The sequence below is a fragment of the Terrapene carolina genome, unplaced genomic scaffold (genome assembly GCF_002925995.2).
Source record: "Terrapene carolina triunguis isolate 2854851 unplaced genomic scaffold, T_m_triunguis-2.0 Scaffold88, whole genome shotgun sequence".
In the NCBI taxonomy this organism is placed as follows: Eukaryota; Metazoa; Chordata; order Testudines; family Emydidae; genus Terrapene; species Terrapene triunguis.
Genome location: NW_020664439.1, coordinates 2,238,987 through 2,260,750, shown reverse-complemented (window position 1 = coordinate 2,260,750; position 21,764 = coordinate 2,238,987). Strand labels below are relative to the sequence as shown.

General features: G+C 46.2%; 1 protein-coding gene across 2 annotated transcripts in view; it reads left to right on the top strand.

Annotated features, from left to right (window-relative positions):
* NGEF (neuronal guanine nucleotide exchange factor) overlaps nt 1-21,301 on the top strand; it is a 96,036-nt gene extending 74,735 nt beyond the window's left edge. For both annotated transcript variants that reach the window (XM_026650115.1, XM_026650113.1), the window contains 10 exons: nt 895-1,055; nt 1,282-1,434; nt 3,611-3,740; nt 5,032-5,106; nt 9,366-9,455; nt 10,877-11,040; nt 12,175-12,330; nt 16,743-16,822; nt 19,961-20,065; nt 20,713-21,301. In XM_026650115.1, the coding sequence (XP_026505900.1) occupies nt 895-1,055; nt 1,282-1,434; nt 3,611-3,740; nt 5,032-5,106; nt 9,366-9,455; nt 10,877-11,040; nt 12,175-12,330; nt 16,743-16,822; nt 19,961-20,065; nt 20,713-20,885 (1,287 nt within the window). In that variant the 3' untranslated portion in view covers nt 20,886-21,301. The remainder of the gene's footprint in view (nt 1-894; nt 1,056-1,281; nt 1,435-3,610; nt 3,741-5,031; nt 5,107-9,365; nt 9,456-10,876; nt 11,041-12,174; nt 12,331-16,742; nt 16,823-19,960; nt 20,066-20,712) is intronic.
* Nucleotides 21,302-21,764: the final 463 nt, after the last annotated feature.

Here is a 21,764-nt window from a genome sequence, read left to right as displayed (position 1 = left end):
CATTATATAGTCTTGCATGGAGTGTTCCATGGCTTGAGTCAGGGTCTTTCCCTTCTCCCCCTCAAACAATCAAAGCTTTCTAGTCCACTGGCTCTCAACCTTTCAAGATTACTGTACCCCTTTCAGGAGTCTGATTTGTCTTACATACCTCAAATTTCACCTCCATTAAAAACTCTTTGCTTACAAAATCAGACATAAAAATACAAGTGTCAAAGCACACTAGTACTGAAAAATTGCTTAATTTCTAATTTTTATAATATCAAATAAATCAATTGGAATATAAATATTGTAGCCCCAGAAGACCTCTGAGTACCCCCAGGGGTACGCGTACCCCTGGCTGAGAACCACTGGTCTAGAGAATTTCAGGCTCATATGGTATGCACAGGCATATTCTAAGGGTGTGGACCTGTATATTCTTAAGGAACTCCAGTTACTAGTGAGCAATTTGTTTTTGATGCTATATTGTTTTTCTACAACTATGGTACAGTAGGTTGGCTCTGCAGTGCAGTGCACACAGCAGTACAGCTTTGTTTTGTCAGTAAACTAATCACGCAGGACTCAGAAGAAGAGGCCGAGGCAGAAGTTGTGTGCCATACCAAGGTACCATTTCAGAGTCACTTTCCAAGCCGTAATCATATATAGTACATAAGGGGATGCTACTATTGTACAATTTGAGCTTTTATTGCATTTTGGAGCCAAACTGACTGATTCAGGAATAGATGGTTAACCGTACAGGACTGTGGCAGTAGCACGCAGTATGAATGTTTTCATTATCACTAATCAAGCCCGTGAGCTTTCATAGTGTCTTTTTACAGGTAGAGTGCACAATGAATGTTATGAACTCTCAACCTATTACTATGTTGTTGATGTTTCTTTTTTGGGATTTTCCTCAAGGCCATGTTTGAACTGGTCACTTCTGAAGCTTCATACTACAAGAGTCTGAATCTGCTGGTGTCTCACTTCATGGAGAATGAACGTCTGAAAAAGATCTTACATCCATCTGAGGCTCACATCCTCTTCTCCAACGTCCTGGATGTCATGGCTGTTAGTGAACGGTAAGACAACTGCTATTAGCCTTTTGGCTCTGCTGAGTTGGGAACAGGGTCTTGCTACTAGCTCAGATGACTTCTGTTCTGGAGGGATAGAGGAGCCGACTGGGTGAAGACTTAACCCCTTTTAAAGAGTCTGCAATGATACTAATTGGTTTCCCCTCCAAACGGTTTGGGTCCAAGACTTTAATTGCAGGTCATGATTAATATGAATTCTGGTTTTCTCATCTAGTTTCCTCTTGGATCTTGAGCAGCGGGTGGAAGAGAACATTGTGATCTCAGATGTGTGCGACATTGTCTACCAGCACACAGTTAATCACTTCTCGGTGTATGTAACCTACGTCTCCAACCAGACCTACCAGGAGAGAGCTTACAAGCAACTTCTGTGAGTGCTATTATCTGACCCTGAATTATTTGCAAAAAATCCAACAACCAATTTGGTATTCAAGATGACAGCGTTTTATTTTTAACTTGGCATTTGCAGGGGATTGATACTGGTTTGGAAAACATGAGCTCTACCCTTTCCCTGAACTGGAACTGAATCTATTTAAACAAAACATACAAATAGTTTAAATTTTATTTGAAGGATCAGATGACAAGGTTGAAAACTAGCATCCTAAATACATTCAGAGTTGTCATTTACAAAGTGCGAAGAACATATAATGTATACAACAGAGCACAAAGCTGTAAAATCTGCATGTGTGTGAAGTGCAGGTAGAGGCAAAAGTTATGAAGATAAAGATAGTTGTATGATTTCAGCTTTGTGGTCCTGAGTCTAGTTACAGCGGTCTTGAGATTCTCAGAAAGGCATGTACCCTATGGAGAGTTGATAAATTCTCTTCTTGAAGGCTATAAAGCTACTTTCCCCATCTTGCCCTGGTCTTACACTATGTGTAGGTCACCTGCACCAGAGGATTTTGTCCTAAGTGTTCTCTCAAGTATATTCAAATCCAGCAAATTTCTGTTAGCCAGCTGGGAATTTTCTTTTACCAGATCAAAATAAGGGGACCCTAGCAATTTGTCTTTGAACAAATGAATTAATTTCTCCTTAGTAATAATGCCCTGGATTTTTTTCAAGCCAACCAGTTACAGATTTTGCCCTGTACGTTTCCACATTTTAGCAACAAGCATTTTAGCTAGCTTCAGATGCGTATGGAAGAGTACTGCCCCTTTCCTTTCTCTGCTCTCCAGCTCCCGCTCTTTGACCCCAAAAGGACACACTATAGACCTATGGGATCCTCTGCTACAAGGGAACTTTTTGCTGGATTTGGTAGACTGCTCTTTTCAAATGTCCTGCATCCCAGTGTTTCCTGGGACAGAGGTGAGCAGTGCCTTGTGGGGCACCAGTAACACAAAGAAGTCTCAGAGTATGAACAATTTGACGAGAGCAGCTGGCTGAGCCCAGAAGAGAAATAGAAGATTGGCTGGATTGTGTGATATCACTAAGGGGGCCTGTTCGGATCTGGGGTGGCTCCTGAAGAAGGAGTTTGAAGTACAGAGTCTTTTGGGTCTGGGAAAGAATGATCAGTTTAAAAAACAGGATGATTTAGTCAAGCTTTAAGCAAGCAGGAAAACTTTGCAGTGCCTATCTGCTGCTGTATGTTGGAGTTTTCCCCTACATTTAGTTCTGCACTCTCTCAGGCATACAATTACAGCCTGTCTTGGATTTGGTAATTCAAGCAGTCATGCAAACATAAGAATACCTGCCTGCCTTATGAATAATTCTTTTGTTTAAACTTCTACTGTGCATTTCCAAGTACATGCATTAAAGACCAATTTCAAACAAAATTAATAGTATCCTCATATCTGTGCTGTTTCTGTCAGCTAGGACTCCAGTAGCGTAAGCTTCCTCATAACAAGTTCTTGCAAGTGCCAGGAAACATCACGTAGAGGGAGCTTTCTTAGAGTAGTGTTTTGTTTATACCAGTTGGGACTTGTGAGATTCCTCACTGCAGCATTGTATTCGTACTGGCAATACCTCCACCACTGTGAACTCCAAATGGCAGAACCCTGGCAATGCCAGGTGAATCTACAGCAGTACGAACTGCTTCACTGCAGTGCCAAATAAGATGCCAGATAAGATTTTTCATCCTGTCAATAACAGCTAAGACTATCTGAGCTTGAGTTGCTTTATGGCATGGCTTGTTCCTATGAATATGTGGATTTTACCTTGCCACAATGATCCAACTGTGTAAAAATGTATAATTTTGCCTCTGACTCATCTACTTGGACACACACCCCATTCACGCACTCCTACACACTCAGCATGTGCTGCTAAATCTATATGTGCTACGCATGTGAATCCACTACAGTGACTTGTACATTGTCTATTTTTCCATCCCCTAATGCTATAAATAAACCCAAACTTAAACCAAAATACACCTAGGAGTGTTCAGTGAATTTATTTTCCCCTTTGTTGAAGAGAGGACCAGGCAGATGCTGTCTCTGGGGAAGGGGGTGGTATGGAAAGCAGCACCACACACAGACATGCCCATTCCAAATACAGGTCTGATACACAAGGAAGTGAGCAAAGCACTCTCAATCTGTCTGTCTATTCTCAGCCAAGACAAGACAGCTTTCCGGGAGGTGATATCACAGTTGGAGATGGATCCCAAGTGCAAAGGCCTGCCCTTCTCATCCTTTTTGATTTTGCCATTTCAGAGGATCACTCGGCTCAAGCTACTGGTGCAGGTACAGCTCCTCTCTGCTCTGTCTTCTGACAATCCCCCATGCTCCCTCCAGGACGCCCCTAGCTAGCTGTCATGGAATGTTAGCATTTTCATGTTCTCACATACACAAACAGAGACAAACATACACACACACTCTTCTCCCCTGCCCCCCATGTCTTACCTAGAGTCTATATTAAAGCTAGGAGAAGCAGCGTGGCATCAGGGTTTTAGAGGAGGGGAGAGGAGCGAAGTGAGGGAGTAGGGAAGTGAGGTGGCAGTAGTTCAGGAAAGTGGGGCCATGCAGAGCCAGGCATGAGGAGAGGCAATGCTGGTTCAGGAGCGGAGGAAGCCTGTTGGATGAAAGGCCAGGAAGGCAGAGTGATGTAGTCAGAGGAGTGTGCACATGTATGATTAGGGTGCAGAATAGACAGATTCATGTAGAATCAGGGTTGGTGCAGAGTCAGGTCTATGGGACACAGGAAGTGGGAGGACAAGAGCTGAAGGGATTAATGGAGAAAAGCCACTTAAGACTCAACTCAGTATTTTCTTCTATAGGAAACTGCCCTGAAAGGAAATTACTAAATAGCCAAGGACACTCTTCTCAAAATAAAAGTGATGCAATAGTCCCCTTCCTCTCTCACACATACATCTGAAACCTCTGCACAGCAGCATCCCTCTACCCTAAGAGCCAGGCAATTATTTATGAGCACCAAATGTCTCTTCACACGGTTTCACTGGTGCTTCCCCAGTACTTACCTGAAGAGACCACCTTGTCTTGGGCTGAGTGTGTGTAAATGTGTTTGTGACAATATAATGCTTGAGAGGAGTTGTAGTGATGGCCAGCCTTGGAAATCTCTATCCACAGAACAAATCTAACAGTGGTTGTCATCCCCTCATTGCCTTCTAGTGTACCTCAACCCTGCCCTGGAGGGCTCCCTTCTAATGATGAGGGGATAGTTCAGTCTGAGTGACATGCTGTCAACTGAGATTACCAACAACGTTACCAATTGTTGCCAGGTTGAGTGGCTTTTAATAAAATATGCGCTTGTCCACTAGCTACTGGTCTGAGACCATGACACTCATTTTACATAGGTTATTCAATAGCCAGTTGATGGAAACAGCTTTCAGTTACTGCCAATATGGGGTTAGATCTGACTCAGCAACCTAGTGGGGAAAGACTTAATATACCGTTACCTATCCAATATTTATTACTGTTGATAGTCAAATTTGGCCAAGAGGATGGTAGTGGCTGAAAAATGTTGTGTGCTATCAAGCAGGGAGAGAAATTAACTCCACCTTTGCTTCCTGTGCAGAATATTCTTAAAAAAGTGGAAGAGAAATCCGAGAAGGAAACCACTGCCCTTGAAGCACACAAAGAGCTGGAAACAGTAAGTCTGATGGCAAATTTCAGAAGACTGAGAATTAGCCAGCATCCTCAGTGTCTTTAAAAAGGTACTGGGCCATATGCATTCCTGGTGCAATTCCACTGACCTCAGAGGAGTTACATCAGAGATACATTTGCCTCATTGTGTTTCAGAGTAATTATTTCCCCTTATTCTCCCCTGAGGGCAGACCATGATAGCAAATAATAGACAGAGGAATTGCTCTTATTAACAGACTGTATATTTGCTCTGTAGGAGATTTTAGAGAGAAGAGTTGCCCGCACGTTTCAGAGAATACAAATTGTTTTTGTAGGTATTTGAAGGTGATGGAGTCCATGGGGAGATATATTTAATTAGCTGCAGCCAGTAGTGGACTGTATGGGAGTTGGATTTTATCCTGTGGTGCAACTTACTTTTCTGTCCTGTGGTGCAACTTACTTTTCTGACCTAGAATAGTAGTTTCTTTAATGAGGTGCTTTTTATGAGTGTTTAAGATTGTGTATATTTCTGTTCCCAAGAGGCGTCTAGGGAGATGTGATAGAGAGGGGAAATTAAATTATGTTAGTTATTTCCAGCACACTACCTGCCAGAGTACACATTATGGGGAAGGCCTAGTGGTGTCTTCCACCTGGGATATTCTGATGGTGGGTGAGGGTCCTCTTACTCTGTCTATATGGGGCAGTATATGTGAGGACCTCTGTGCTAATTGTTTAGACATCCTGAAACTTTCTGCAGCTCTGTTTGTTGGGGAAAGAATTTTCCAGGGTATTTGAGACATTTGACAGGTGCCACTCCCTTCTTTATTAATAGGAGTCTGTGGTACTTAATGAATCCTGGATTGTGATTTAAATAAAATATAATGTTTTAAATTTGAAGCTGTGCTAAAATGTCAGCTTTCCAGTTGATGGTGCAGTGTCAGATTTGTAAAATCTAGGGCTGTCGATTAATCACAGTTAACTCATGCGATTAACTAAAAAAAATTAATTGCAATTAATCGCAGTTTTAATCGCACTGTTAAACAATAGAATACCAATTGAAAATTAAATGTTTTGGATTTTTTCTACATTTTCATATAGTTTATTCTGTGTTGTAATTGAAATCAAAGTGTATATTTTTTATTACAAATATTTGCACTGTAAAAATGATAGTAGTGTTTTTCAATTCACCTCATACAAGTACTGTAGTGCAATCTCTTTGTTGTGAAAGTGCAACTTGCAAATGTAGATTTTTTTTGTTACATAATTGCATTCAAAAACAAAATAATATAAAACTTCAGAGCCTACAAGTCCACTCAGTCCTACTTCTTGTTCAGCCAATCGCTAAAACAAATAAGTTTGTTTACATTTACGGGAGATAGTGCTGCCCTCTTCTTATTTACAGTGTTACCTGAAAGTGAGAACAAGCATTCGCATGGCACTTTTGTAGCTGGTATTGCAAGATATTTACAGGCCAGATACGCTAAACATTCGTATGCCCCTTCATGCTTCGGCCATCATTCCAGAGGACACGCTTCAATACTGATAACACTCATTAAAAAAAAAGCGTTAATTACATTTTTGATTGGACTCCTTGGGGGAGAATTGTATGTCCCCCTGCTGTTTTACCTGCATTCTGCCATATATTTCGTGTTATAACAGTCTCAGATGATGACCCAGCACATGTTGTTCATTTTAAAAACACTTTCACTGCAGATTTGACAAAACGCAAAGAAGGTACCAATGTGAGATTTCTAAAGATAGCTACAACACTTGACCCAAGGTTTAAGAATCTGAAGTGCCTTCCAAAATCTGAGGGGAACAAGGTGTGGAGCACGCTTTCAGAAGTCTTAAAAGAGCAACACTCCGATGTGGAAACTACAGAACCCGAACCACCAAAAAAAAAAATCAACCTTCTGCTGGTGGCACCTGACTCAGATAATGAAAATGAACATGCGTCAGTCCGCACTCCTTTGGATCATTATTAAGCAGAACCCCTCATCAGCATGGACGCATGTCTTCTGGAATGGTGGTTGAAGCATGAAGGGACATACGAATCTTTAGCGCATCTGGCATGTAAATATCTTAGGACGCCAGCTACAACAGTGCCACGAGAATGCCTATTCTCACTTTCAGCTGATATTGTAAACAAAAAGCGGGCAGCATTATCTCCTGCAAATGTAAACAAACTTGTTTGGCTGAGCGATTGGCTGAACAAGAAGTAGGACTGAGTGGACTTGCAGGCTCTAAGATTTTACATTGTTTTATTTTTGAATGCAGTTTTTTTTGTACATAATTATACATTTGTAATTTCAACTTTCATGGCAAAGATTGCACTACAGTACTTGTATTAGATGAATTGAAAAAAAATTTTTTTTTACAGTGCAAATAATTGTAATGAAAAATAAATATAAAGTAAGCACTGTACACTTTGTATTCTGTGTTGTAACTGAAATCAATATATTTGAAAATGTAGAAAACACCCCAAAATATTTAAATAAATGGTATTCTATTGTTTAACAATGCAATTAATTGTGCAATTAATTGCAGTTAATTTTTTTAATTATGCGATTAATTGTGATAAAAAATTTTAATTGCTTGACAGCCCTGGTAACAACCAACAAGAAAAGCCTGTATAAGGCTTTCAGGTTTGGCCTGGAATGGTCCAGGAAGCAGACTGGCTAAAGATCATTCAAGATAAATCGAAGGCAAAGATCTCTAAAGCTGACACTGATGTTTTGGAATACTTCATATGGCTATATTTTTGCATGCTGCCTTCCAATGAGTGTGATGGCCAGTAGTTGTCAGATCACACCTTGAAGCTGTTGCGTCTGAGGAGGCCTGCTACTGTAGTTGGCCACAAGGATGGCTAAATTTATCATGAAAACAGATGATCGTTGCTGTACCTGTCTGTCAATGACTGTCGGACTTGGTCCATTTTATAGATCCCTGTAGCACGGTGGCCCACTTGTACATTTTTAAGTTGGGGTGTAAGGCTAACCCTCATTTATCTATAATTAGGTATATATTGTTATGACAGAGCTCACCGTGTGGCGTTGTTATATATAATCTTACAAGTTCTTTTTCTTAGCATGTGAGCAAGTTTTTAGTTGTTGATTTTCTGATGAATTTTCTATGGGGGGCTGTGACAAGCTACAAGAGAGTTTGCTCTCCACCTTAATCTCTCGATTCTTAAGATAGACTTGCTCCCTGTGAACTGGGTATTGGTGTTTGGGCTGAGATCCCTAGTGTAAACAAACAAGTTGCTCTAAGAATATACAGACTTCTGCATTACTAATTTCTCTTCCAACGGGGAGTTTCAGCCCCCTCCCCAACATCTGCTATTTCTTGACAGAGGGCTGACAATATCTTATTGAAATTAATACTTGCCTTCCTTCTCCTCCATATGAAGATAGTACTGCATGTATACTTTCTGGATTGAATGTACAGGAAGAAGAGAGGTGATTTGTAGCATTGTAGGATTTGGGGAAATATAGTTTGATTATAGCTGTTGTACCTGCTAGAGACCAGAATATTGGCATAACAATGGAGTCAATATCTGAATATAGTTTAGATAAGTGCCATATGACCCCTAAATATAAATCCTTCCTAATATTATATCTTTTTTGTTAATCTTTAAGTGATTTTTTAGTGATGGTGAAAAGAACTAACTTGACAGCACCAAAGTTGGATCAGTATTTATTAGTTAGTTCAGTTACAGTCAGTTTACACCAAAAATTCTCTTCGTGTCATGTATTGCTATAGAATCTGCATACAGGATGATCCTTTTCTATGTATGCATCATTGGTTGTCTAATTCCCACAACCAATGGACATTCAACTAAGAACAGAGATTTCTACAAAGCTCTATGTTAACTGTACTTCTCAACATTATGCATTTAGAGAAACCTATATAGAGGAGGAATTTTATCATAGTCATTTGTATTCTTTCAAGGCCCAATCCAACTCCCATTGAACTCAATGGAAAAACTTTCACTATGAAAGCTGGATTGGGTCTTTAATATTACTTTTTCACTTTTGTAATATGTAAAAAATTTGTTGTTGTTCTACATGAAAGTTTTCTGAAATAAAAAAAAAAACTGCTAATGAGTTTGCCAGTTAGAATATCTCCTTTTCTCCATTATTATAATGCCTACACTGTGGTGCTCACCTATGTAGAAAGATCATGTTGTACACCAACACTTGCTAAGTAACCCATGAGAGGAGAGCACTGCAGCATGGAGTAGACCTCAGTTTGGAATCAGACCTTTGGATTGTTCTCTTTTCCCAGGTGGTGAAGGCATGTAATGAAGGTGTCAGGAAGATGAGCCGAACAGAGCAGATGATTAGCATCCAGAAGAAATTAGAGTTTAAGATCAAGGTATAAGTACAGACTGGTAACCCCTGCAGAGATAGAACAGATAGCATCTGGGGATTGCAGACACCCAGAATATGAGAAACATAGTGACCAATTGTGAACATTATGATTTGTGACTTGCCCAGTATCACATAATGGCTCTGTGGCAGAGGCAGGGATAGAATCCAGTTCTCCAGTGCAGCATTCCACTGTCTTAACCATGAGACCATCCACTCTCTTCCTGTTGTCCCCTGCCTCATCCACTACACACTTTCCAAGTTCTGCAACAAATGAGGCAGGGGTCCTGCAGACAACAGCCTCATTTGGTACACAACCCTAAGGCAGGTCGATCCTGTGCACTGACTGAGGCAGGGGTCCTGTGCAAAAAGTAGTATGTGATCATGTAATTAAAGACGGTATCATAATGCATACACATAAGGGGACTTAATCAAAGTTGCACAGGCAACCTTAATTCTGGCATTTCCTGACCATTTAGTGCTTCACTTTGTAACCATAGTGTCTTTTAATGTAATTTTTTTGGATGTAATGTCTTAAATCTTTTTTAAAAAAAAATACCGAAAGAAAAATTCCATCCCATGAAACCATATTGATCCCCAACTTGGGACATCAGCGGGGTCTGGACTTTCACATCCACAGCACAGACCTTTATCACTTGAGCTAATGGAATAGCTGGAAGTAGTCATCAGCAGTTATTCTCTATTTGGACTGGTCACTGGGGGGAGTAGGGGAAGGAGATACTTTGCCAGTGGGTTTCACAGCTATTTGCTGACTCCAAAGAAATGTAGAGACTCAGGACTCATGGGCTTAATTCCAGGTTCTGTTGGGCAGTATACTCTAGTGGTTAGACCCTACTGCCCCTGTGCCCATAGCCTATCACCCTTTGCTCCTATCTATTCCACCCCAGTTCCTGCTCCCCTCCCCATCTGCTTCTATCCACCCCCACCCCCACCCCCCGCTCAATCCTCAGGCTCCCCTGCTGCCCCCTGGTTCCTGTGCCTCTTCCCCCCTCTGACTCCTGCAGTCCCCACTTCCCTATCCCCCCACTTTATCTCTGCATTCCCTGGTAGCTGTTTCCTCGCTCTCTCCACACTGCCTGGTTGCCAGCACTAAGGCTGCATCCCCTGTTATCAGAGCCATATATACCTCTCCTCACAGCATAGGTCTTGTTCCACCTCCTCACTATTGTGAGGTTTATCTTTATTTCTAGTGTTGTAAGAGTGAAGTAAGGAGCATGTGTTACTTATCCTGTAAGGGTTACATAGGATGAAAGGGACCTCCTGAGTTGTTGAGTCCAGGGCCCTGCTATCGTAGCCAACCCCATCATGTAATCCCATTCATAAACTTAGCAAGATGCATCTTAAAACCAGTTAGGTTGTTCGCAGATCCTGCTCTTCTGATCTTTGCTGTCTCTCTCTTCCATGTAGTCTGTGCCCATCATCTCTCACTCCCGTTGGCTGTTAAAGCAAGGGGAACTGCAGCAAATGAATGGCCCAAAGACATCACGCACGCTCCGCACCAAGAAACTCTTTAGAGAAATCTACTTGTTCCTTTTCAATGACCTGCTGGTACTCTGCAGGCAGATTCCTGGGTGAGTTTGGGATGTAGCCAACACCTGGATGTGTGTTATAAGCACCCCTCCCGCCTCGGTTCATCCAACCAGCTCTTGCTTAAGTTGTGCATGGATTTTTGTCCTATAATTGACCAGATTATGTCTGAAATATGACAGTACAGAGTCCTGTATCACAGGCACCATTTCCAGGGGGGCTATCTGAAGATTTCTCCTTTGTCTGAATATTTACACTGCCTCTTCTGCGAACTGTGGATGTTGATGGGCTGCATGCCCATACACAGTTTGACCTTTGTGTTACTTAAAATTTCAGGCCAGATCTCTGCTGATGTAAATCAGCATAGCTCCATTGACTTGAGTGGTGCGACACTGAGCTATAGCAGCTAAAGATCTGACTCCAGGATGTTTGGCTTGCTACTATAAAGTAACTCCTGGCTGATTACCAGACTGAAGAATATCGTAGTTTAAGCAAGTTAAACCTCTAGTAAAATAAGTTCTGTCTGATGGGCTGGGAGTGTCTGATCAGCAGGGAGGTGTGTAAACCAATGCGTGAGGCAAGGGACTGTATCTAGTACAGTGCACACCACCTAGGGAGAGAAAGCTGCCTCAGCTAGGAGAATAGCGTTTATGATAAGAGAAATATTACAACACAAAATAGATGCCAGAGAACAAAAAGTTTGACATTAAAAAGACTTACTGGTAAGGAGTCTGTCTATCTAGTAAAGCATTTCTAATATGCACTTTGTCAGTGTCAGCCAGGTGCCCAGTACTACTTTACTTGCATAGCACTTTCCAGCCAAGAACACAGAAGCATTTTACAAACGTTAGTGATATAAACCTCTCATCTTAGCTCTCCTGGGAGAAAACGTTATTTACATTTTACAGATGGGAACTGGGACACAGATTAGGTGACTTTCTCACGGTCATACAAAGTTTGTGGCAGAGCCAGGAATAGAATCTAGGTCTCTTGATTTTCAGTCTTGTGCTTTAGCCCTCAGACCATCCATCCTCACTCTATCTAGGTGTTGTCTCTTCGCCTCACCACCAGGAATTTGCTCTCTGTATCATGTCTTTCTCAGAATTTGGTATTGTTAAAACAAACTGCTCCCAGACTGACTGATGAGCTTTCCTGACCCCTTTGCTTACCTCTCTCAGCGACAAGTACCAGGTGTTTGACTCAGCACCGCGAGGGCTTCTCCGGGTAGAGGAGTTAGAAGATCAGGGACAGAGTTTGGCCAATGTCTTCATCCTGAGGCTTCTGGAGAACACGGATGATCGGGAGGTCAGCTACATGCTCAAGGCATCATCCCAGTGAGTATGAAACACTGTCATCCCATTAGCAACCTGCATTGCTATTCCCCTGAACCCTCAAAAGTGTAGTGTCCAATCTGCCACGGTCACCAGTCTGGCATCTACCTCCTCACCAGCTGGTCTTATTGAATTCCTATCTATGAGGATAACCTGATATACCAAGCTGAGCTGAGTATCAGGGGGTAGCCGTGTTAGTCTGTATCTACAAAAACAACAAGGAGTCTGGTGGCACCTTAAAGACTAACAGATTTATTTGGGCATAAGCTTTCGTGGGTAAAACCTCACTTCTTTGGATGCATAAATAAATCTGTTAGTCTTTAAGGTGCCACCAGACTCCTTGTTGTTTTTCAAGCTGAGCTGAGTCCACCCAGTGCACAACCCTTCCTCCTCCTCCTGATATAACTTCTCAACACAAGACAGAGCTTTCTGGGGGGATCGGATATAAAACTAGATGAGTTTCCTTCCTGTACAAGTGTATTTACGGCATCCTTGTGTAACACACTGATTTCTAGGTAGGTCAAGACTCAATTAAGATTTAAAAGGAAATTATATGTCTGGTTTGCAAATCTCTCAGCACACATATCCAGATGGTAATTGAAATTAGCAGTACACATGCAGTACATTTATACAAGAGCAGCTTGATGTGGATCACTAGGATTCAAACCACTTGAAAAATCTAGCATTTTGCCTGTAACTTATCCCCCTAGCTGTGCACAGTCCCTGGGGTATGGAGCAGTTACTGTAAAGATAAAGGCAGGAGCCCCATTTCTGTTCATGAGTGTCAAACTCTCTTCTATGGCTGGCCCCAATTCTGATGGCAGCCCTCGCGCTGCTCAGTAGTCTTGAATTCCACTGTGCCGAAGTCTCCCTGGATACCATTTTTTGTCTGATTCTGTGATTTTTACTTCAAGATCCAACAAGCTCAGACTGGGCAAATGTTTCAACACCACTAACACTGGGCTGATTGTTTCAGATGCCCGGGGTCTGGTTTCCAGACTCGCCTCAATCCAGTTCTTCTTGCACCCACAGGTTTGCAGGCCCAGGTAATTATAGATGTGTCCACATAGCCAATATTTACATCTATATGACATTTGCACCCTAAATTGGGGAAGCAGAAGAGGAGACTGGAGTTTAAAAACCCTGCCATTGAACAGTAATTGGAACAGATTTTCAACCACAGCCTCAGTCCTGCAGCGAGCCGCCCACACACACATTGCAGGATCAGCGTGATGAGAGAGTAACATGCGTTGTGACTGTTCCCACCCCCCTGCAAACGCTGCTACTCCAGGGTGATTAACGGATTTGCTGTACCTGAAAATGGGGATGTTGGGCATCTGAAAGCTATACACCACAAATAAGCACTTAGGGCAAAGGCAACCCTTGCTTATCACAGCTAGCATTGTGCTGATTATAGTATGCTTTGGCAGAGAAACACTAGCATACTGAGCTCCTATTTTCAGTCACTTATACCTCAGTAGAAAACGCCAATCTCAGCATTATTTCAGTTACCATAATTGAATATGTGGCCCCTTCTGAGCTTCTAAGTTCCCAGTCAATGCACTTCACAATATTACCTGAGCTCATTAGGTCACACATTCAAACACTGACCTACAGATAGAAGTGATCACACTTTCCAATCAGCACCTCTCCTTTTTTGTTTTTGTCAGTGGTTTTTCCCAGAGAAACTTCAGTGTAATTAAATGCAAGGTTTTAGATTAATGGTAAACTATATTGCAGATTTCAAATCCATAGAAGCCAGGACATTTAAATTTCTCGCCTCTCCCAGTACCTGTAGCTTTTATGCAAGATAAAGTTAAAACCATACCATTTTGAGCTCAGTACAGAACTTTGAAGATCCAAAATATAACTACCCGGTAGTTAGTCTCCAAGCAGAGCTGCCACATTCCATGTAGCTCTTCCAGTGGCAAGTATCCTGGGTGAGTTAAGTGGAACTCGACAGGTTTGTGTGGAATTTGCCACCATCTCCTCCAGCTGGCTGTCTGTGGCTCAGTGGGACAGGGCACTCCTTGGCTGGAGTTGGGGTTGGGAGGTAAGTCAGGTGTGAGGGAAGAACTCAGCAGTGGAAGAGATGCAGAATGAAGGCAGGTCCCAGCAGTTTGTGAGGGGAGGAAGGGGATGGGCAGTCACTGATGGGGAGGGTGAGGAAGGCACTAATCAGGGGAGGGAATGGCTGATGCTGGCAGCTGGAAGAGCCATGAAAGCCAGTGTGAGATGGCTGGCTTGCGCAGTAGATAGAGAGGTGGTAGCTGGAGGCCTCCCACACACAAGGCCCCTGCAGCGTGACTTGATGTGCCTGCCCCTGCAGCATGGATTATCCCAGAAAGTCACCAGTTCAGCTTGTGTGTGACATTCTAACCAGTGTGTGGGAGATGACGACTCAGGGAAAATGCCAGAGTGTCACACAGATGAGTGATGCTTGACAGACATGGCTAAGACCTGACATGCAGAGATTGGATAGCACACTAATTTCAGGTTGCTGCTTGCACACGGAGAGGGGGGGTGCGTGCGCGCGCGCAGGCAGCAGGAGAAGCAGCCACAGAAAAGGGGCAGGGCAACTATTCTAAGAGGATCAGAGGAGTCAGAGTAACAGAGCTGAGAAAGAGATAAAGGGAAGGACTCACGGGAGGTGCAGAGAAGGAGCAGAGTTGGAGAGGGAACCACACAATACAGAGTGAGAATGGAGGGAGGCAGGGAATTGCATGCCAGGGAAGGAAGGGCTCTGACAACTGGCAGGGAGGAGAGAAATCCCAGAGGCGATCCTTTCTGCTCATCTGCTGGAAGTGAGGAAGAGAAGAGGGAACAAACCTGCCCAGTGACTTTAGGAAGGGCTGAATGGGAAGCCAAAGGTTCCTCACGCAATCTGAGCCCGTGGGGAAAGGGTGTGCACCTTCACTCTCTCAACAGCAGATCAAGCAAGGCATGATGGAAAGCCTATTCTTAGAGCTCCAGGGGGACACCCTGTAGGGCGAGAAGAAATGGCTGGAAAGGAAAGTAGAGGGCTGAATATGTTACACCTGCTGTGACCCCAGGTCAGCAACCTGGGAGAACTGTACTAGATCTAGCTTGCCAATTAGGTTACCGTCCATGCAGTTGCCCATATCTATTGCTACTTCAACAAGTCATGTGTGTAGGGACCCATATAGAGTCTACATTATCCTAGGACAGAGGTGGGCATACTACGGCCCGTGGGCCACATCTGGCCCGCAGGACCATCCTTCCTGGCCCCGGAGCTCCCGGCCAGGGAGGCTAGCCCCTGGCCCCTCCCCCACAGCCACGCCGCCGCTCCTGCCGGGCTGCGCAGCTTGCGCCTGCCCACCTCCCAGGCTTTCCAATAAGCAAGTCCTGCCGCTCTGAGCAGCATGGTAAGGGGGCGGGGAGGGCGGTTGGATAAGGGGCAGGGAGTCCTGGGGGGCAGTCAGGGGACAGGGAGCGGTTGGATAGGGGTGGGGTCCCGAGGGCCAGTTAGGAGGCAGGAAGTTCCGGGGGACGGGGAGGTTGGATAGGCATGGGAGTCCTGGGGGGCCTTTCAGGGGGTGGGGCAGTCAGGGGACAGGGAGCGGGGGGTGGGGTTGGATAGGCGTGGGAGTCCCGGGGGGCCAGTCAGGGGGCAGGGGTGTGGATAGGGGTCGGGGCAGTCAGGGGACAGGGAGTGGGGGGATGGGGTTGGATAGGCATGGGAGTCCCAGGGGGGCTGTCACTGGGCGGGGCTGTGGATAGGGGGCGGGGCAGTCAGGGGACAGGGAGCAGGGGGTGGGGTTGGATAGGCATGGGAGTCCTGGGGGGGCTGTCAGGGGGCGGGGGTGTGGATAGAGTTTGGGGCAGTCAGGGGACAGGGAGCGGGGAGGGTTGGATAGGGGACGGAGTCCCGGGAGGGGGTGGTCAGGGCACAAGGAGCAGAGGGGGTTGGATGGGTTGGAGGCTCTGAGGGGGGCAGTCGGGGGCGGGGAAGTGGGAGGGGGCAGATAGGGGGCAGGGGCCAGGCTGTTTGGGGAGATACAGCCTTCCCTACCCGGCCCTCCATACAGTTTCGCAACCCCGATGTGGCCCGAGGGCCAAAAAGTTTGCCCACCCATGTCCTAGGAGAAACAGAGTCAAGTAAAATGCAGGGACAGAGAGGGGAATCATTCAGATCTCCCCCAATTTATTAGTAGTGACCAGGCTGACCTTCAAATGGCTGCTTGTTCAGCTACCGATGAGACACTCGCACTGTGTCCCAGTTGCCCAGAGAGGGAATCTCTGTTTCTAGCAGAGAAAGGGAAGAAGTTATAGCTGGCAAATAGGGAAAGCTGGGAACGTGGGCCTGGCAATCAAAGCTGGTTGGGAGAGTAACAGTGTGCTGCAACCAGATGATTGCGCCCTCATAGCTGTGTTCTGTTTGTCTCTGGTCACAGGAGTGAGATGAAGCGCTGGATGATCTCGCTGGCCCCAAATCGGAGAACCAAGTTTGTTTCATTCACATCCAGGCTCCTGGGTAAGAGATGCAGCAGAGATGGAGGGAGGGAGAGATGGTTATTTAACTTGCAGTGTGTCGTGCTCTTCTTCAGAGATCCCTGCCTAGGCCATCTGAAATTCTGGTTGCATAGCAAATGCTGCAACTGAGGTTGCGTCCCTCAAGGACTCTCCCCTCCACAGGATCTTGGCAGAGTGAGTGAGATTGACAAGATAAGTCTCTTTCCTCTCTGTGCCTGGCAGTAAGGTTTCTCCCCTGCTCTCCACCTCCAACCCCTCCCCCTGCTCTGGTGACCCCTTTCCTTTCTCCGCCCCCCTTCACTCCACCAAATCATTCTCACCAGATCACACTAGACATGAAAAACAATGTTAAATCTTAAATTACCACCTTCCCACCCACTGCCTCCCATTTGCTCAGAGTGTATCTACACTTACATTTTAGCCAGAACCATTAACACAACTGTAAATTCTAGTGTAGACATGGCTCCAAAACTTTTGTTCCAGTGCACAGTGTGTCCCTGGCTGGATTTCCAGTTCTACTTTCACCCTTCCCACCTTGCTGCTGTGTTTGGCACTGTTGTTCACCCTCTCCTCTTTGACATCTTGTCTACCCAGGGCTTCCGTGACAGCATCTGCTCCTGGTTCTTGTGTCTAGGTCCTCCTCCCTCTCACTCTGGGGTTTCTGTAGTGGTTCTGTGGTCGTTCCCCCACGCCCGGGTGGGCCAGAGCAACAAGTAGTCTTTAGCCCAAAGCCTCCTGGCTTGGGCAGACAGCAAAACACAGTCTGGGGCTCTGACTCTCTGGTTGGGCAGAGCAACAAGCCACAGGCAAGGCACAAGCCGTCTGGCCTCGGGTGAGTAGGCCACCACCCCAGGGATGGGGTTGGTGGCAGGGGATAGGGGGATCCAAGTCCACCCTACTCCACAGGGCCCTGGCCTGGGACCCAAACAGTGGCGAGTGGTCAGCTCTGGGTCAGCAGGGAAGTCATGCTGACTCATTTTCTGATCATACAACTGAACTAATGTCTGGTTCCCCTGGGCTACTTCCTCCCCCAACCCCCTCCCTGGTGTAGCTCTGTAGTTCATAGGTCCTCAGTCTACTCTGGGTAAATGGCAGATGGCAGTCCCAGCAACTCCTCTCCACAGTCAGTCTCCTTCATGGGCGGGGCACCACACATCTCAGTCTTTGGTCAGAGTTCTGCAGTGGGGTACAGATATGTCTGGCTCCGGCCCAACTGAGCTGGAGGGCCTGCCTCTTACACTTCCGGTCCTGTCCCACCACTTCCAACATGAGGGCGGGGCTGGCTTGGCTCCACCCACCGGGGGGTGTGGGGCAGTTTCTCCCCATCAGGCTCGGAGGGAGGCCACTCTGCCTCACTACAGTTTCACAGGACTGTGTACTGAGTGCCCCCTCTCCCCCCTTCAGCTAATCTTCTCCACTCACCACCTCAGCAATCATCTCTGCACATTGACCCACACATCTCCTTCTTCACTCCTGGCCTGTATCCATCCAGAATCCTGCATCTTAGTCTGTCTCTCTGACTTCTTTTCCTGGATGTCTGTCAACATAAGCTTAATGTGTCTAAAATAGAGTCCTTCATCTTCACTCCCAAGTCCTTACCTTTCCGCTCTGTTACTGCCAACATCATCAGCAGCTCCATCTCTCAAGCCTGTAACCAGGGGTTTGTCTGCGAATCTTCCTTTGCCCCACAACTCCAAGAAGCTTCCAAATCTTCTTGTGGCTGCCGCCTCCCCCCAACATCTAAGACCTGACCATTTCTTTCTGTCTCTGCGGCTAATTCTGCCTGTGCTCAGCCCAACCCTCTGCACATTTAGTCCTTCCCAAAGGCCCCCCGCTGCCATGACACCAAAGGGAACTCGCTGACTGAGAGGGGCCAGCTTGATCAGTCCCATGGGAACAGAGTGTACAACCTCCCTGGCCATTGGGCATCTGAGGCTCATTCCCTAGCCACTGTCTTTCAGCCATGAGCAAATTGAGGCAGGGATTATGTTGCCTTTGTGGGTTGGGAAACACTGGGCACACTGACTGCTACCCAAAACAAGGGCTAACAATAGTTTGGGGAAGCATCGTAGAGCAGCCCAATCCCTGACGCTGTAAGGGGCCTTTTTCCCCCCAGCTTGCCCTTGCACTTGGAGCACTTCTCAGGCTGCTCTGACATGGCTCCTTCTCCCCTCCAGAGACCTGGGGGTTAAGACAGTCCCTTCCCTCTGTAAGCAGTTTGTCAGGCCCTGCATCATCTCCTCTTTGGCCTTGCTCACCATTGTGCCTCTGCAGAGCTCACTCCTATCCTAGCTGGGTCCACTGCCCTAGCAAACTGGCCAACACACACACACATCATGAGCAGAGCAAGAGTAAATACATGGGGGCCACCCCTGGTCTGGGCAGAGCAGGCTGCCACAACAGAAGCCCTTTACCACAAGTGTGCGTGTTCCAAGGCTGTAAAAAGGCACACACCAAAACGGTGTCCACGCTGGCTATGGCCAGTGTCCTTTGCTGGTAGGCCCAGAGCCTCATCCCGACTCCCATGGAACTGTTCACAGAGCTGCAGGCCACCTGATTGGGCCTGGTGAGGCAGCCTGCTGGGTTACCCCGAGCCTTCCCCACACTGAAGTTAACACTCAGCCAGGGCCTCTGCACCTTCTCATTGAGCCCTTTATAGCACTGGAGCCAGCCCACTTCTAGCAGCCTACTCCAGCATTCCCAGCTCAAAGGACTGTCCAGCACAGGCACAGCCCTGTAGATCCGGGCTGCAGGTGTGTCACCAACCCCGCATTGTGTGGGATAACACCCTGGGAGCATAAGGGAACCAGGGATAGTATGATACAGTAATACCTGTTTCTAAGTTTACATGCTCCATTTCTCATGCTATATCTTGTGCTGGTACCTTAGAAGCCTCTTCCCCCATCTTGCTCTATCTAAGGGCTTGTCTACACTTAAAAGGCTGCACCAGGAGGGCTTCTCCCGTCGGTGTAGGTAATCCACCTCCCCGAGAGCGCTGGATTTTCCACACCCCAAGTGATGTAGTTATACAAAAGTTGCTCGTGCAGACCAGCCTACACCATTTTATACTGTACAGTCGTCACAGGACTCTGGGGGCAGCTGGATTACTTTGTCCCTCTCCCTCCCTTCCCATTGTCAGATTGCCCCCAGGTGCAGTGTGTCCATCCATATGTGGCTCAGCAACCAGATGAGCTGTCCCTGGAGCTGGCAGATGTTCTTAACATCCTGGACAAGACAGATGACGGTAAGAGCGATGGGGCTCCAGGCATCCCTAAAATCACTCATCACAAGGGCGACAGAGCTGTCTCCTGGACAGGCTGCTTTTGAACACAGAGGGAGGTTCCTCTAGATAAAAAAAAGTGCCCTTGTTGTAACAACCATTCAGGGAACCCCAGGTTGTCCTCCCTGTCTCTCATGGGACATTAGATTCAGAGGACAGACCCCTAGGGACAGTGACCCTGTAGGCAACAGCAGAATTTAGCTGTCATTGGGACTAAACATCAGCTAAGGCCCTCCTTCCTGTACCTTGCACTCCCTCTTCTGGCTGAGAAGTGCAGCTACGTCCGGTCCCTGCTCTGGGTCTCTGTACTGATGTAGCCAGGAATGGTTAGCGAAGAGGTAACATCTGCTTTTTAGCCAGTTTTGCAACTAGGATACAAGGTCAGGTGACTTGAGAGTCAGTGGCTCAGAAGGGATTAGAGCCCAGGCTTTTCCTGGTTTCTTAATCCTTACCTGTATCCACTATGCCACCAGTATGTCTCAAGGGCACTAATTGAACCCAAGCCCTCCAAAGCATAGCCCTGGTGGCTCGCTCTCACTCGTACTCATTCCTGCACTTGGGCATTCTAGTCCTGTTGACTTGTCCTGCTACATGTTTTCCCTGCCCCTCAGGTTGGATTTTTGGGGAGCGTCTTCATGACCAGGAAAGGGGCTGGTTCCCCAGCTCTATGGGGGAGGAGATTCTGAACCCCAAGATCCGATCGCAGAACCTAAAAGAGTGTTTCCGGGTCCACAAGTCGGATGACAGTCAGCGGAGGAAGCTGGGCAGCAGGAATCGCCAATGACCCCTGGTCTCCCCCAGCCCTGGAGCACAAGGAATATCTAATGGCTTATGGAGAAAGATGGAGGGCAGATGCTGCAGGCTCAGAGAATGAAATGGTGGTGCTGGCACTATGGGCCACGGCACAGGGCCTGGTCTTAACATGCTGGTCACACCCACTCCTACACAAATAGACTTTGCTCTGTTTACTAAGTTCTTCCCTCTACATTTTGTATTCCTCTGGAGACCAACCCAAGGAAGAGGAGAGGCCACTTGTCTAAAGCTCAAGGAACTATTCAATGTAATGGATTGCCAGTTGTGCTGCCAACCCCAAAGAGTGCCAAGTGCTCCCCTGTGCAGTGAGGAGCTACTGGACAAGACCGCACCAGAGCCACCCAGGAGGTTCACCACAGCTGTAACATACCAGCTGGTCATATATAAGAGTTGCTTCAGTTGCTTTTCTAGTATAAATGGATAGAATCAGCTGGGCTGGGGCACAGTTCTACCTTACGTACCATAGAAAACTCTCTCAGTCTCCTAGCTACCCCCTCGCTGAGAGATTCCATTGTAGGAATGGGTTCGTGCCATCCCACAACATAGTTCTGTGCATACACACTACAGCTGAAGCCATTTACTGCTTCCAGTGGGCACCTGGCAATTAACAATGGCAATAGGGGCTTTCTTTTTGTGGCGCACGTGGTGCTTTTTTGGGTCAAAGCACTTAGCAGAACCTCTAAGCTTGGCAGCACTCCTGTGAGTTAGGTTACTTTAAGTCCCCATTTTATAGGTGGGGAAATTGAGGCAGAGAAGTTGTCTCACCTGAAATCACAAAGGGAAACCGTGCCAGAGCTGAGACTAGAATTCAAGACTTCTGATGCCTGATTCCCAATCCTGTTGTTGGGCT